Consider the following 18,003-nt stretch of genomic DNA (forward strand, 5'->3'; position numbering starts at 1 on the left):
TTTTTTTTTCAGATGGCAAATTTGTTAAAGACCGCATGCTAGCTGCAGTGGAAACAATATGCTCCGAAAATAAAAAGAAATTTGAAAAAACAAGCTTATCACGACGAATAGTAACAAGACAAATCGATGAAATGTCAGTCCATACAACAACAAAAAAAATTTCAGATTTTAATTATTATTCATTGACTTTTGATGAAAGCACTGATTTGACAGATACAGCTCAACTATATTTTTATCAGAGGAATAGATGTCGACTTAACTTAAAACAACGATGATGGGCGAAGACATATTTAATAAGATAAAAGAAGTTAGGCTAGAATACAATAACTTAATCGGAATATCCACTGACAGTGCCAGATCTACGGTAGGGAAGAACAAGGGTGCATTTCCATATTTGAAAAAGGATGTGGGAAAAAGTTTATAAGCTGAAAAATTTATTTTTCAATGCATAATTCACCAAGGAAGTCTAAGTTCCAAGATAGTTAATATTGAAAACAAAATGAACATTGTTGTAAAACAGGGGTGGGCAACAGCCGGCCCGCGACGATGTTGAATCCGGCCCCCTCGGTAAATGCATAAATATAGAAAATCCATACCTGACTACACTCGCCGTAAACGTTCGGCTTAATTCGGTTCAATCGGGAATCGCGGCCAGTACAACAGTAACCAAGTGATTCTACGCAGCGTCAAAGAGTTATTTCCTAATTATTATTGTAGCATCGATCGAACGAAGTTCCTTTGGGTTTGACTTCTTATTGAAAAAAATAATATTGGTGCGAGATATTTTATGTTTTATGCCTTTTCTAATTATTACAATTTTTAATTTAATATAATTTATAGCCCATAAAATGAGCCAATTAAAAAAAAAAAGAAAAATTGATGCCGAATGCCGCATTTTCAATGATAATTGGACATTCAGATATTTTTTTAAAAAATACATTAATAATTTGGTAATTCAAGTAATATAACATTTTTTAGGTTCTGATTTTTTTTATTAAATCGTTCAATCTATTCCGGCCCGCATCATGATGCGAAAATTTCATTCGGCCCACTGACGAAAAAAGTTGCCCACCCCTGTTGTAAAATGTATCAACGAAATTAAATCTAATGCCCACTTGGTCATCACGAATTTATGGAACTTCTGAAAGACACTGAATCTAAGTATTCCAATTTGACTTATTATTGCACAGTTTGATGGCTGTCGAAGGGAACAATGTTACAAGATTTCAGGGATTGAAAGATGAGGTCAAACTCTTCATAGATCTCAAAGGAAATCCTGTTCCTGAGCTAAGTGATTAAGAATGGATTTGAGATTTTAGTGGATACCACTATTCATCTGAATGAATTAAATGCAAAATTGCAAAAAATGAAAACCAAATAATAAGGGAACTATATGGAGCTGTGCGAGCATTCAAAAAGAAATTGCTACTATAGCAAAACCAATTTAATAATAATAATTTCTTTAACTTCCCTACGTTTAGCAGTTCATACAAGAAAACAAAACAAAAATTTATTAATCTTTTGAAAGGTGCATCAAGAGTTTGAAGAAAGATTCGTCGATTTTGCTGATAAAGAGACATTCTTTAAAATATCAAATGGAAATATTAGAAATGCAAGAAAAACAGAACTTAAAAATAAAATTTTTGGAATTATCTCAACATGAATTTTATAAAAATTTGAACTGAGAAGAATTTCCACAGGTAATAGATAATGCAAAGAAAATTCTGTCATTATTTGGGAGCACATACAAATGTGAAAAAATTTTTTTTTAAAAAATGATATTTATAAAATCCAAGAACAGGTCCCGAATTTCTGACGTAAATTTAGAAAATACTTTGTGCATTGCTACGACAAATATCAATCCAGATATTGATTCACTGATGTAAAATAAACAGTATCAAATCTCTCATTAAATATAAAAATAAAATATTGCAATTTTTGTTACTATAATTGTATTTTTCTTTTCTGATTAAAAAAATTAATTATATGTATGAGTATGTATGAATACTACAATAAATAACATAAAATTGTTTATGACAATTTTTTAATTATACACCATTTTAATAGTCCTAAAAAACGTTGAAAGCTGAAAAAAAATCTGGCCCTCACAGGCATTTTTTATTTGGTCCTCGTGTACCTCACAGACATTTTATCTGGACCTTGTGTACCTCACAGACATTGTATTTGGCTCACCATTTATGAAGGTTGGTCCCCCCCCTCTATTATATTCACACAATGATTCTTTGAGTGCCTTACAAGCTTTAACAGCGATGAGATGCACTACTCATCCAATCCTATCCCAGGTTCAGAAGATAAGCGCTCTCTATAAAGGTGGATTAGATATCCACTTTGCTGGATCCCCAGCCACACCGGGATTAGCAGAAATGATCTGGCTGACAGTGCAGCCAAATATGCATCAAGGCCATGGCAATCTGGTCTGTGCAAGGATTGTAAAGAGGAAGTGATTCTTGCTCTGCTCCACATAGGACAGTGTCATCTCACATATATTTTTGATGACCCTCTTATATGTGAGCAATGTTACACTGTTTTAACTGAATGTACTAATTTTCGAAATGCTCACTTTACCACTTTTAATCATCTGGCAATGACCATGTGTCAGCCAGCAGTTAATTTTTACACACTGTTAATGTCTATACACTTGTAGAAAATAAGACACTTTATTTTTACTTTAATACGACCTTTTATTTCATTCTACGAGGTGTGGCTATTAAATAATGAGACCACACACAGCGACTACATGCCAAGCACCAGCTGTGAAACAGCAGTTGATCTTTTCCGAAGTTACCTGCAAGTCAAGTTCCAATATGCTCATTTTCTTTGCAGTGAAACAGGTTTCCATTACCTTGTGTTTTTGCAATATCCCAGAAAAATCACACACAAAATTATTGAACAATGAATCAACCTCAGATTTTTAACAGAACTAAATAAAACACCAACTGAAAGTTATAAGTTATGACAAGGTTATGGGGAAGATGCTTTGTCAAGAACTTGTGTGTTTGAATGGAAAAGATTTTCAGAAGGAAGAGAACGTGGAAGACAAATGACCAAGCCATTTGGGATCCATTAAAACTGATGACAATGTGGATCAGGTAAGGATACTGATTAGAAGTGATTGTTGTTTAAGCATTAGATTATTGAATCAGAATGGACAAAGAAACAGACAAATTTTAACTGAAAATTTAGGCATGAAAAAAGTGCATGCCAAGATGGTCCCAAAAAGTTTGAATGAAGATCAAAGAATGAGAAGACTCCAAGTTTGTGAAGATATTTAAAAAAAAAAAAAAAAAACTGAAGGTCCAGACTTTCTGAGTACTGTAATTACTTGTGATGAAAGTTGGCTGTTCCAATATGCTCTATCAACTAAAATACTTTAGTATTAGCATTAGTTGAGGCATATTTTCTGCAGCAGCATGTTCGAGAGGCAACCAGAGAGGGTAATACTCTTGATCTGGTTATCAGCAGTGATCATTCGTGTTTAAGAATTTACAGAAAAAGGAACCATTGGGTGGCAGTGATCACAGTGTACTGATGTGAGATTTACTTAAAGATATAATTACCATTAGGGGTAAAGGAGAGGGTTTTTGCTTCCATAAAGGTGAGTACAGTGGTCTCAGACAGTTTTAAATTCTGTACAGTGGGATCAACTTATGATTTTACCAACAGTAAATTCTAAGTGGGAATCATTCAAGGAATTAATCGTGAAAGCTACTAAAAGTTTCATACCTATTAAGAAATATTGTTCAAGGTTTAGGCCTAAATGGTTATCAAATGAAGTAATGAGACTTGTGACAGAGAAGAAAAATGCATGGGAGATGTGCAAATGTATCCCAATTTACAAAGGGGATCAAAGGGTGAACCGAGTAATTACAGACCAGTTAGTTTAACTTCCGTTCCAGGTAAAATAATGGAATACAGGTCTGGAGGCCTCATTTTAGGAAGGATGTAGATTTGATTAAGCATGTACAGAGAAGGGCAACAAGATTGGTGAGGGGAATGAAGGGATCCTCCTACTAAGAGAGAGGCTTAAGTTCTGCAAATTGCAATGGCTGGAGACTAGGCACCTGTGTGGTGATCAGATTGAGGTGTACAGTCGGTCCTCGTATAACACGTGTTTACATTACACGAATTCGATCATACACGATTTATAAATAGGGGAACGATATCTTATATAACACGAACTGAATTCGCTTATGCACGATTCGCCTTTGCGTTTGCAAGAAATGGCAGCCGATCGCAGAATCACCCCAACTGAACGCAACACGATAGGAATGAAGAGAAGATTCTGAAAATGTATTTATGTTTTTTATATCAGTGAAGGAGAAACACATTTCACCATAATAACGTAAAAACCAACACAATTCCAGCTATCGATATAATCGCAAATGCAATTAGATGGAGTTTACTACCAGTTTAGCATTAGCATTAGCATTAGTAGAGGCATTTGATGCAAGAAAGCAAGCTTATGCAGCATCAGCCAAAAAAAAAAAAAAAAAAAAAAAAAGTAACATAAATAAATAAAAATAACCACTTCCACTTCACCCCTCTGTTCGTTCGAAATACCTGTCCAGCTGAGCCTTAAACTTATTTAGGCTATCAACTTCCACGACAAGGGATGGAAGTCTGTTCCACCCACCAACCACCCGCTGGCTAAAGGCAAATTTCCGCACATCTATCCTACATCTGTCTTTCCTCAATTTGAATTTATGCCCTCTCAGGTGATTTTTCTGAGTTAGAGGAAGAATCCCATCAGCATTGAGCATGCTCAAACCATTCAAGGCTTTGTACACCTCTATCAGATCACCCCGCTGGTGCCTAGTTTCCAGACACTGTAATTTGCAAAACTTAAGCCTTTCTTTGTAAGAGAACCCCTTTGTCCCATTCACCAATCTAGTTGCCCTTCTCTGTACTCGTTCCAGCAGCTCTACATCCTTCCTGAAATGAGGCCTCCAGGCCTGTATACAGTACTCTAGGTGTGGCCTGACCATTGCCTTATACAAGGGAATAATCACCTCCTTATCCCTGCTAGAAAAATTCCTATATATCATTGACAATACACCATGAGCTACTCTTGCAGCTCGTCTGCACTGCTCAGAGAACTTCATATCTGCCTGCACCACCACCCCCAGGTCCCTTTCATTCTCTACCACTGTCAGTGTAGTACCACAGAGTTGATACGTTGCTCTGGGGTTGCTGTTTCCCATATGTAGTACTTTACATTTGTCAATGTTAAACTTCATTTGCCACCTTGAAGCCCATCTGCTCAACCTTTCCAAATCCTGTTGCAGCAGCATAGTGTCAGTAGTGTCCTTGACAACCCTGCCAACCTTCGTATCGTCTGCAAACTTGGACATTAAGCCTGATATACCATCATCAATATCATTTATAAATACAGAAAACAATAAAGGCCCCAATACTGAACCCTGAGGGACTCCACTAATAACATTAGTCCACGATGAGCAGTGTCCATTGATTACCACTCTCTGTCTTCTCCCCCTCAACCACCCCTTTATCCATAGCAGCAACTTGCCTCCAATGCCACACTGCTCCAATTTGTGCAGCAGTCTTCCATGTGCAACAGTATCAAAAGCCTTTCTAAGATCCAAGTATATAATATCAAAGTTATTCCCTGCATCCAGTTCTTTTGTGACTGCATCATAGTATCCAATCAAATTGGTCAGGCAAGACTTCCCCTTAACAAAACCATGCTGTGTCCTAGCTATAACTGAAGTCTTGTCTAGATGATCCTGCAGTGCTTCTTTCACCAGTGCCTCCATTAATTTTCCGGGAACAGAAGTTAAACTCACAGGTCTATAATTACTTGTGTCAGCCTTTGATCCCCCTTTGTGAATTGGGGTCACATTTGCACATCTCCAGTCAATGGGTACCTCCCCTGAGTCCAAGGAAGCTCTCATAATTATGGCTAAGGGTTTGCTTACCTCCTTTGCTGCCTCCTTTAATATAACTGGATAGATCCCATCCACCCCAGGTGCCTTTCTTGTGTTTATCTTCAACAATTTCTCCTCCACTTTGCTCTCAGTTATTACAAGATTCTCTAGCTTACTGCTAGAGTTGAATACACCTCTGGCATTCCCCTCGCTGAATAACTCCTCATGTGTGAATGTCGATGCAAAATATTCATTTAGTTTGTTAGCTACCCGAGCAGGGTAATCAACAGTTGACCCATCGATCTCAAGTGGACCAATCTGATTCATCTCCTTCCTTCTAGAGTTTACATAAGTAAAGAACTCTTTGCTGTTTTTCTTCGCATCCCTTGCCAAGGATCTCTCGTAATCTGCCTTCGCCTGCCTAACCTCCTTTGTAACTTGGTTACAGATCAACTTGTATCTATCATAGGCGTCCGTGTCACGTGTTAATTTGTATGTATCCAATGCATTTTTCTTCTCTGCCATATGCCTCATTAGTTCATCTGACAACCATTTAGGCCTAAACCTTGAACAATATTTCTTAGTTGGTATGTAAAGCCTAGTAGCTTCCACGATAAGTTCTTTGAATGCTTCCCATTTTGAATTTGCTGTTGGCAATATCATCAGTTGATCCCACTGTATAGAATTTAAATACTGTCTCAGTCCATTGTAGTCGCCTTTACGAAAGCAATGCCCCTTCCCTTTACCCCTAATGGTAGTTACCTCTTTGAGTAACTCCCACTTCAGCACACTGTGATCACTGCCACCAAGTGGTTCATTTATCTGCAGATTCTTAATGCATGAAGAATCACTACTGATAATCAAATCAAGAGTATTACTCCCTCTAGTTGCCTCCCGAACATGCTGATGTAGAAAACAATCATCCAATAAATCCACAAAAGCCTTGCTACTGTGTGAGTGACCAGCCCCCAAATTCCAGTCAATATCTGGGAAATTAAAATCCCCCATTATAAGACTCTCTGATTTACTGGCCCACTCTATTTCTCCGAACAGTTTCTTATTATACTCATCAGAGTCATTAGGCCTATAGCACACTCCTACTCTCAATTTTGATCTCCCAATGCTTATGTCACACCAAACTGACTCGACACTGCACTGTCCAGCGATGTCGACTGGCTTCACTTCCTTGGATTTTATGTGTTTTTTAACTAATAGCATAACCCCTCCTCCCTTCCTATCCTGTCTATCCTTTCTGTAGACATTGTACTCCCCAAATTCCAGTTCTGCATTTCTTATATCTGTGTGACACCACGTCTCTGAAATCCCCACAATATCTGCCTTTGATGTTTTGAGCAATACCTCAAATTCATCAAATTTATTTACTAAACTCCTAGCATTGGTGTACACACAAGTATACATGCACCTGTTCTTTTTCTTAGCTACCCTAACACAACCCATGTGTTTACTTGTACCCCAATGATTCCCAGCAGTCTCTGAAATATCCTGCATCTTATTTTCCAGGCTGCGGCTCATTCCAATAGAAGCAGTGCAAGAATCACTTTCACCTCTGCCAGTGGCTACTTTTAATCTATTAGTCCTTGTATCCCCCCAATCTAGCAGTTTTCCGACCCACCTAACATTGCCTCGATAGCATCAGCAAACATTCTTGCACCCTTTCTATTTAAGTGTATCCCATCCCTGTAGAAGCAGTCTCTCCTGTTAACAAGTACAGACCAGGCTGAAAAAAATTCTACCCCTTGAGCCCTGCACAATCTTTCCAGGGCCGAATTGATTGACAGGGCTCTCATCATATACTCCCTCCTATCGTGTCTGGGCAGAATTGCAGACACTTTCAATTTCAACCCTAATTCACGGCTTTTTTTCATCAGTGACCTGTACTTGTCAAGTAATTCCGCCGGTCTCCTACTCTTAATGTCATTAGTACCAACGTGTACAACTATATCACCTTTTGTGCCCTTAAAAGATGATATCCGCTCTACAACGTCATCAACTTTTGCCCCTGGCAGACATACCCTGGTCCTATTCCACCTATCCTTTTTACAAAGCATGTTTCCCGTTTCCCTGACAATAGAGTCACCAACAACTACTAGTTCCTTTGGGACCAGCGCATTCTGCCTTGGGGGTTGCCGCTGTGTTCCGCGATGACCAAGTGCAAGCTCTGGCATTGGTGTGGGCAGCTGAGAGCTTGATGGGCCCCTCACTTGTAATCCTTCGAGGGCATCCACCCTATCCTTCAAGCTCTCATATAGGCCCATAACAACGCTGAGTTGTCGCCTTATCTCCTTACACTCCTTGCATCGTACACACACAAAGACATCCCCCATGGCAGTATCATGTCCCATACTTGACTGCTCCGCAAACATCAAGCAAATAGTGCATCTTACAAGGCTGTGATTCAGAGGACAACTGCCCCCCTCAGTTCTCCCCTGGGCCACAGCATTCCCATTAGCTTGAGCCCTTTGCTTTGCTGCTCTGGTTTGAGTCATGATTTAGATTTACTTTCAATAAAATTTCAATTTCTGTACAAAATTAAATCCTAAACTTGTATCCAAACACAGTTATAACGCTATATTTATGTTTCAGTAACGAGTGTTATCTACGGAATATTTACGTTTCAGTAACGAGTGTTATCTACGAAATATTTACGTTTCAGTAACGAGTGTTATCTGCGAAATCCCTTTATATAACTTTCGTATCAAGTTATGTATTAATTATTTGTTTTTACTAATTATTTATGTTACGTAACCTAAGTGGTTATATGTATAATTAATTATGTTAAATATAATTAATTATATTACGTTTGTAATCTAAGTCGTTATATGTATTTATTTAAACGTACAATTTAACTGCTAACGAAGTTCAACTAACGCTATCTAGTACGGTATATCGTATCACAAAGGCGGGAAAATTACGAACGGTTAGCGGAGTTGAAACACGTGGAAACCTTTACCGATACTTTTATGCAATTACAAGGCCGAGTAAAGAATAAATACACCAAATTAATCAGAAAATCACAAAATAATGTTATACTACTAAATTTAAATCAAAAGTTTTAGAAAAACAATAATTTCAAATCAATAAATAAGAAAAATCCACTTAGCGGCTTTGAAAACGACCGTCTCTAGTAGCCTGACATTAGTTTATAACAGATTCCACTAGCCGAAACGCAACTGGAAATTGTTTTTTGGTAGTAACCCCCAGAAATGTGCTTTAGTAAAATGTGAGGTGTTAATAGTGTATCTTGGCCTTTATGGTGTTGTTTATTCAGTTGCTACACACGCGCAGCTTTGTTTATGCGTATCAAGCGTGCCTCCTAGTTTTGTAATTGTGCTTTATTCCCTAAAAATTAGTAAAATACTTAAAAGGTATGAAAAGGAAGCGTCCTGGCGAAGACACTGCAGATTCAAAGAGAAGAGAAAAAAAAAAAAGCAATATCGATAAACAGAGGCGGACTGGGTCAAAAATTCTTACCCGGGAAAATTTATAGTGGCCTCATACTACGGTTTATGGCCAAAATCACACCGGCCACCGGGGTTACCCCGGTAAGACTTATGGCCAGTCCGCCTCTGTCGATAGAGAAAAAATATGAAATTGTGAAACGCTTTGAGCAAAATGAAAGACCATGTGATATTGCACGTGCTACAGACCGAAATGAGGCAACGCCGAGAATTGAAAAAATGCAGAGAAAATAAAAACAACTTTCATAGCAGGAACAACTCAAAGTGTAATTAAAATCCATTAGATTAAGACACAAAGAATTGGAAGTGATGCAACGGCTGTCATCTGTTTGGATAGAAAATCAAACAAAAAACAAGATTGCTTACAATAGAAGCAAAAGCAATATTTTATTACGTAATAGTCGTAATAAAATACGTAAGCATTTTATTACGACTTATGTATTATAATTTATACTTACGTATTACAAAATACGTAAGTATTTTATTACGACTATTTTATTTAATATAATAAATTTTTTACTATTTTATTAATAAACTTTTATTACGACTATTTTATTTAATATAATAAATTTTTTACTATTTTATTAATAAACTATTATTATTTAAATAAATAATAAAAATAAATATTTTTTATTATTTATTATATTATAATAAAAATAAAAAGATTATAATATTATTTTTATTACGTATTTTAATCGTTATAAAATACGTAAGTATTTTATAACGATTAAAATTACCCGATTATTTATTATGTTTGGTAATGTTTTGGTTCCAAATGTGTGTTCAATCTTGGGTGGTCGGCACCTAACCCCACTTTTCCCATAGGGCCTGTTGTTTATATTGCACGATTTTGCATTGCACAAGGATTTCTAGGAACACAACTATCGTGCTATACGAGGACAGACTGTATAAGGCCTTGAATGGGTTTGAGTACGCTGAATTCTGATAGGATCCTTCCACTTGTTCAGATTATAAACCTAAGGGGGCATAAATTCAAATTAAGAAAAGACAGATGTAGAATAGATGTGCAGAAATTTCCCTTTAGCCAGCGGGTGGTTAATTGCTGGAACAAACTTCCATCTGTCGTGGAAGTTGATAGGTTAAATAAATTTAAGGAGGAACTGGACAGGCATTTGGAGGGAATGGTGTGATTTTTTTTTTTTTTTTTTGGCTGATACTGCATATAAGCTCATACACTTGCTTTCTTCCATCACATGCCACTACTACTACTACATGATGCAAGAAAGCAAACTTATACAGCATTGGCCCAAAAAAAAAAAAAAAAAATTAAATAAATAAAATAAAAACGCGTTCCCATCCGGTCACTCCTAATGTTTGTCTAGTTCAGCCTTGAATTTATGTAAGCTATCAACTTCCACAACAACAGATGGAAGTCTGTTCTAGCAATCAACTACCTGCTGGCTAAAGGCAAACTTCTCGATTCTACATCTCTCTTTCCTCAATTTGAATCTATACCCCTTCAGGTTTTTAATCTGAGCAAGCAGAAGTATCCCATCGGCATTGAGCCTGCTCAAATCATTCAAAGCCTTGTATACCTCAATCAGATCACCTCACAGCAGCTGTCTCCAGATGTTGCAACTTACAGAATTTAATCCTCTCCTGGTAAGAGAACCCCTTTGTTTCTCTCACCAATCTTGTTGCCCTTTTCTGTACTCATTCTTGCAAGTCTACGTCCTTCCTAAAATGAGGCTTCCAGATCTGCATGCAGTACTCAAGGTGTGGCCTGACCATTGCCTTATAAGGTATAAAATCACTTCCTTGTCCCTGCTAGCAAAATTCCTATATATCATTGACAAAACTCCATGACCTGCTCTGGCAGGCCGTCTGCACTGCTCAAAGAACTTCATATCTGACTGCACAATTACCCCCAGGTCTTTTTCATTCTCCACCTCCCTGAGTGTAGTACCACACAGTTGGTATGTTTCTCTTGGGTTACTACTACAAATATGCAGTACTTTGCATTTGTCAATATTAAACTTCAGCTGCCACTTCACAGCCCATTTACCTAACTTTTCTAGATCCTGTTGCAGTAGCATACTGTTTTTACTATCATTAATAACCCTTCCAACCTTTGTATCATCTGAAAACTTGGACATTAAGCCTGATATACATTCATTGATTAAGCCTGATATACATTCATTGATATCATTAATAAATACACAAAACAACAATGGGCCCAGCACCGAATCCTGGGGGACTCCACTAATAACATTAGCCCACGTAGAGCAGCAATGTCCATTTATTACCACTCTCTGCCGTCTCACACTCAACCATCCCTTTATCCATTGCAACAACTTGCCCTTAATTCCATACCGCTCCAATTTGTACAACAGTATTCCATGTGCAACAGTATCAAAAGCTTTCCTGAAATCCAAGTATATGATATCAAAATTATTTTTTGCATCCAGTTCCTTTGTGACCACATCATAGTATTCAATCAAGTTGGTCAGACAAGACTTCCCCTTAACAAACCCATGCTGTGCCTGAACTATTACTGCAGTCTTGTCCAGGTGATCCTGCATCAATTCTTTAACCAGTGACTCCATTATTTTCTAGTGCAAGACAAAACAATATCCCAGACCAAAAAAAGCAAGAATGTCAAAAACAAAAACCATGCTCCTTGTTTTCTTTGATATTAAAGGAATTATTAAGGCTGAATAAGTCCCACCAAATCAGACTGTCAATCAAAAAAACTAATTGAAGTTCTGAGAAGGATGTGTGAAAAAATTTGAAGGAAGAGACCTAAATTGTGGAAGGATGGCTGGGTGCTCTAAGACAATGCTTCATCACACAATGTGCTCCCTGTTCACCAGTTTCTGGCCAAAAAAAAAAAAAAAACACTTGTGTGTGAACATGGGCTCTACTCACTAGGCCTAGCCCCTAGATGAAAACTGCCCTCAAAGGAAAGAGACTTTGAGATGTTGAGGACAAAGAAAAATTTAACTTGAGAACCCAAATCATCTTGAATGCCTTCGCTGACTCTTTTCAGAAACTTTTAGAATGGCATAATAAGTGCATTAATGATTACTTTGAATAAAAATAAAACCATTTTTGAGCTCCTTCATTTTGTGTTCTTTTTATTGCATCAGTCCAGAAACTTGATTGCCATACCTTGCATAATGTAAAACACACTATATTAATTATATACTCAAAAAATCATGGAAAAGAAAATATTCAAGAATTATATTTATCGTATGCCTGTTTATAAATTCTCACTACTTCTTAAACACTCAATTCTCTTCGCAAATTAGAAAGAGTAATAAAAAATACCATACCTGTTGTAAAGGAGATGCGGGAGGTAATGGTGGTTTTGGAGTTATGCCAGATATTCCATTATTCTTTATGACTAGTGGCTGACTTTCCATCTCTGTCATACTTGTCCATGACACTGAACGAGCTATGTTTGGAGATTGTAAAACCATGTTCAGTCCACTGCTAACAAGATCATCACAGCTACCACTGTGCAACACACCATTCTCCCTTGAATTCTCTGAGGTATGAACAAAATCTGTGTTGAAAGATTTTAGCATTACTGGAACACATGGCATGTGTAAATCTCCAAGGAGAATGACAGATGATGAATTGCTATCTGAGCTTGTTGTTGAGGATGGAGAGGTTACAGTTACTGAAGATAATGTATCAACACAGGATGCATATGCACAAGGTGCCAGTGGTGTGCTATTTGGAGTTGCAGGCCAGCTTACCACACTTTCATAGTGCGGTGTAGAAGCACAACTTGATGACTGACCAGAACTAAAACTGAAGTTTTCATAACCTTGAACTTCATCAGTAGAGTTATATATCTGACTGTCTGGATTATCATTTATCAGAGTTTCTCCATAAGATGTCATAGAAGAAGACAATGTTTCATAACCAGATGAATCACCACTGTAAAATTCATTATCTATCACTGAATTCAAATTATCAAGAGCTTGAAGAGTTTCTTGTATTAAGGGATTTTTGGTAGCATCCAGTGTTTGTTCCTGTTCATAATTTTTCTCTACTACCCAACATTTACTCAAATCTTGATTAATGGTTTCTACAGTTGGAGTTATTTCTATATCATCCAATCCACACTGGCCATCTGCACATTCCTTATTATCACCTATCATCCTCCGCATATCTTCTGCAGCTTGTCTAAAACGTGCAATGACTTCATTTTGTACTTCAGTACTAGGACTGGAACTTGGTGGAGGTGGAATGATATATGCAGTTATATCATCTTGTTCTTCATGATGAGAGCTGCTTTCTTTATTCTCTGTAGGAGGAGGAGGCACAGTTACACTGGCAATAAATGTATCAATATCTTCTGTTATAGGCAGTGTATCTAACATAACTGCAGGACTCTGAGGAAGTGGATGGATCATGCTACTAGCATGCAGCTCAGATAGTGCATCACAAAGATGGTCCAACTCCGCAACTACCCTTGCTGAGTCTACATTTCCTCCACCTGAGCTCTGTGTGGTATCATCACTTTCAATTCCTAGAAAAGGGAAAAGAACTGAAACTGGAAAAAGTTCACTGTTTCTGTGGCTTTATAGAAAGAAAGAAAATAAAGTAAATATAAAATATATACCTATTCCAATGAATTAAAATGTTTCACCATTTTACGCAAAACCTTTACAGATCTCTTTAGGTTGTTTGTTACAGAAATAAGTCATATAATCATTTTATTTTGTACTTCATTGTATCACTTAAATTCAATAATTTTACAATAAAAAGCAAAAGACATGTCCAAACTCACACACATTAATCTATATGTGCAGAGAAACAAACAAACCATAAAATTCTGGTATTTTTCATTACAATAAGTTGTACATTAAAAACTGGCAAAATTGGGTTCAAATCTGTAAGCTAACACAAATTATTTTATTCCAATTAAACAAAATTATTTTAGCAGTAGCATTTGTAGAGGCATATGATGCAAGAAAGCAAGCTTATACAGCATCAGCCAAAAAAAACAAAAAAACCCTTCCCATTTCACCCATCCATTCGCTCCAAATGTTTGTCTAGTTCTACATTCAATTTATTTAGGCTGTCTGCTTCTACAACAACAGATGGAAGTTTGTTCCAGCAATTAACCCCACTGGCTAAAGGTAAATTTCTGCAAATCTATTCTACAACTGTCCTCAATTTGAATTTATGTTCCCTCGGGTGATTAATCTGGGCAAAAGGAAGAATCCCTTCAGCACTGAGCTTGCTCAACCCATTCAAGGCCTTATACACCTCAATCAGATCACCTAGCAGGTACCTAGTCTCTGAAACTGTAAGTTGCAAAACTTAAGGATTTCTTCATAACAGCAATCCTTTATTCCATTCAATAATCTTGTTGCCCTTCTCTGTACTCGTTCCAGCAGCTCTACATTATTCCTAAAATGAGGTCTCCAGACCTGTATACAGTACTCAAGGTGAGGCCTGGCCATTGCCTTATACAAGGGGATAACCACCTCCTTATCCCTGCTAGAAAATTTCCTATATTTCATTGACAAGACACTATGAGCTACTCTTGTAGATCATCTGCACTGCTCAAAAAGTTTCATATCTCACTGCACAATTACCCCAGGTCCTTTTCATTCTCTACCATCCTCAGTGTAGTACCACACAGTTGATACATTACTCTGGGGTTACTGCTACCCATATGCAGTACTTTACATTTGTCAATGTTAAACTTCAGCTGCCACCTCTCAGCCTATCTGCTCAACTTTTCTAGATCCTGTTGTATTAGCATTAGTAGAGGCATATGATGCAAGCATATGTAGCATTAGCCAAAAAAAAAACCTATTTCACCCCTCCATTTTGTTCTGAATGCCTGTCCAGCTCAGTCTTAAATTTATTTAGGCTATCAACTTCCACAACAAAAGATGAAAGTCTGTTCCATCTATCAAAAGGTAGTTGATAGATGGAACAGACTTATTATCAAAATTATTTTCTGCATTCAGCTCCTTTGTGACCACATCATAGTATCCAATCAAATTGGTCAGACAAGACCTCCCTTTAACAAACCCATGCTGTGTCTTAACTATTACTGCAAATTTCCACACACCTATTCTACAAATGTCTTTCCTCAATTTGAATCTGTGCCCCCCTGAGGTTCTTAATCTGAGCAAGAGGAAGAATCCCATCAGCATTCAGCTTGCTCAATCCATTCAAGGCCTTATACACCTCAATCATATCACCTTTCAGTTGTCTACTCTGCAGGTGCTGCAATTTGCAGAACTTAAGCCTTTCTTAAGAAAGCACCCCTTTATTCCCATCACCAATATTGTTGCCCTTCTTTGTACTCATTCTAGCAAGTCTATATCCTTCCTAAAATGAGGCTTCCAGATCTGTATGTAGTACTCAAGGTGTGGCCTGACCATTGCTTGTATAATGGGATAATCACCTCCCTGTCCCTGCTAGCAGAATTCCTATATATCATTGACAGGATTCCATGACCTGCCCTGGTAGCCCATCTGCACTGCTCAGCGAACTTCATATTTGACTGCACAATTAACCCCAGGTCTTTTTCACTTTATACTTCCCTGAGTGTAGTACCACACAGTCGGTACGTTTCTATTTGGTTATTGCTACCCAAATGCAATTTGCATTTGTCAATGTTAAACTTTAGTTGCCACTTCTCAGCCCATTTCCCCAACTTATTTAGATCCAATTGGAGTAGAATATTGTCGTTAACAACACTGCCAAGCTTTGTATCATCTGCAAACTTGGACATTAAACCTTCATCAATATCATTGATAAATATACAAAACAACTATGGGCCCAACACCGAACCCTGGGGAATTCCACTAATATAATAACATTTGTCCACGAAGAGCAGTGTCCATTGATTACCACTCTGTCCTCTCCCACTCAACCATCCCTTTATGCATTGTAGTAACTTACCCTTAATGCCACACCTCTCCAATTTGTACAACTGTCTTCCATGTGCAGCAGTATCAAAAGCTTTCCTGAAATCCAAGTACAATATCAAAATTATTTTTGGCATTCAGCTCCTTTGTGACCACATCATAGTATCCAATCAAATTGGTCAGACAAGACCTCCCTTTAACAAACGCAAGCTGTGTCTTAACTATTACTGCAGTCTTGTCTAGATGATCCTGCAATGCTTCTTTAACCAGTGATTTTCCCCAGAACACAAGTTAAACTAATAGGTCTATAGTTACTTGTGTCACCTTTTGAACCCCCTTTGTGAATTGTTGATACATTTGCACACCTCCAGTCCATGGGAACCTCCGCTGAGTCTAAGGAAGCTCTCATAATTATGGCTAAGGGTTTGCTTACTTCCTTTGCTGCCTCCTTTAATATAACTGGATACATTCCATCCACCTCAGGTGCCTTCATCATGTTTAACTTCTACAATTTTTCCTCCACTTTGCTCTTAGTTATTACAAAATCACTTAGCTCTCTGTTAGAGTTTGATAAACCTCTGCACTTCCCTCATTGAATAACTCCTCATGTGTGAATGTAGATGCAAAATACTCATTCAGTTTATGAGCTAACTTAGCACGATCATCAATAGTCCACCCATCTATGTTTAGTGATCCAATCTGATTCATCCCTTTCTTTCTAGAGTTTACATAAGTAAATAACTCCGCTGTTTTTCTTTGCATCCTTTGCCAATGATTTCTCATAATCTGCCTTCATCTGCCTAACCTCCTTTGTGACTTGATTACAGAGTAGTTTATATCTGCCCTAGACTTCTGTGCCACCTAATACTTTGCATGCATCCCATACATATTTCTTCTCTGCCACGAGCCTCGTTAGTTCATCTGACATCCATTTAGGCCTAAACCTTGAACAGTATTTCTTAGTTGGAATGAAAAGCCTAGTAACCTCCAAAATTAAGTCCCTGAAGGCTTCACATTTAGAATTCAATGTTGGTAACATCATCAGTTGATACCACTGTACAGAATTTAAAAACTGTCTGAAACCCCTGTAATCACCTTTATAAAAGCAAAAGCCCTTCCCTTTAGCCTTGATGGTAGTTGCATCTTTAAGTTGTTGTTGTGTTATTTGGTTTTTAGGAGCATTAGCAACTAAGGCCATATTGCTCCTGGGATATGCGGTGGTCATTCCCTGACCTTTCCGCATCCTCCGTATTTGGTGGTCGTGGGCTCGAACCCCTGTCTAATCAAGAAGCGTGTGCTACACATTATTGCTCCTGCTCACCTGGCTATGGAGGTGCCACATCTTTAAGTAATTCCCACATCAGTATATTTTGATCACTGTCACCCAGTGGTTCCTTTATCTGCAAATTCTTAATGCACGAATAATAACTGCTGATAATCAGATCAATGGTATTGCTCCCTCTGGTTGCCTCTCAAACATGTTGCTGTAGAAAACAGTCATCCAATAAATCTACAAAAGATTTGCTAGTGTGCGAGTGACCAACTCACAAGTTCCAGTCAATATCTGGAAAGTTCAAATCCTCCAATATAAGACATTCTTATTTACTGCCCACTATTTCTCTGCACAATTGCTCATTATACTCATCAGATTCATTAGGCTTATAACACCCCCCTACTCTCATTTTTCCTTTCCCAGTGCTTATGTCACACCAAACAGACTCAACATTGCATGTTCACCAACATCAATTG

General features: G+C 37.7%; 1 protein-coding gene across 3 annotated transcripts in view; it reads right to left on the reverse strand.

The window, feature by feature from the left end:
- Positions 1–18,003, reverse strand: part of LOC150082006 (uncharacterized) — a 521,135-nt gene that overhangs the window by 12,491 nt on the left and 490,641 nt on the right. For all 3 annotated transcript variants that reach the window (XM_090379053.1, XM_090379052.1, XM_090379054.1), the window contains exon 17: positions 12,682–13,889. In XM_090379053.1, coding sequence (XP_090235179.1) covers positions 12,682–13,889 — 1,208 coding nt within the window. The remainder of the gene's footprint in view (positions 1–12,681; positions 13,890–18,003) is intronic.

The sequence above is a fragment of the Mastigoproctus giganteus genome, chromosome 8 (assembly GCF_048544385.1).
Source record: "Mastigoproctus giganteus isolate SK-2022 chromosome 8, ASM4854438v1, whole genome shotgun sequence".
Classification (NCBI taxonomy): Eukaryota; Metazoa; Arthropoda; class Arachnida; order Uropygi; family Thelyphonidae; genus Mastigoproctus; species Mastigoproctus giganteus.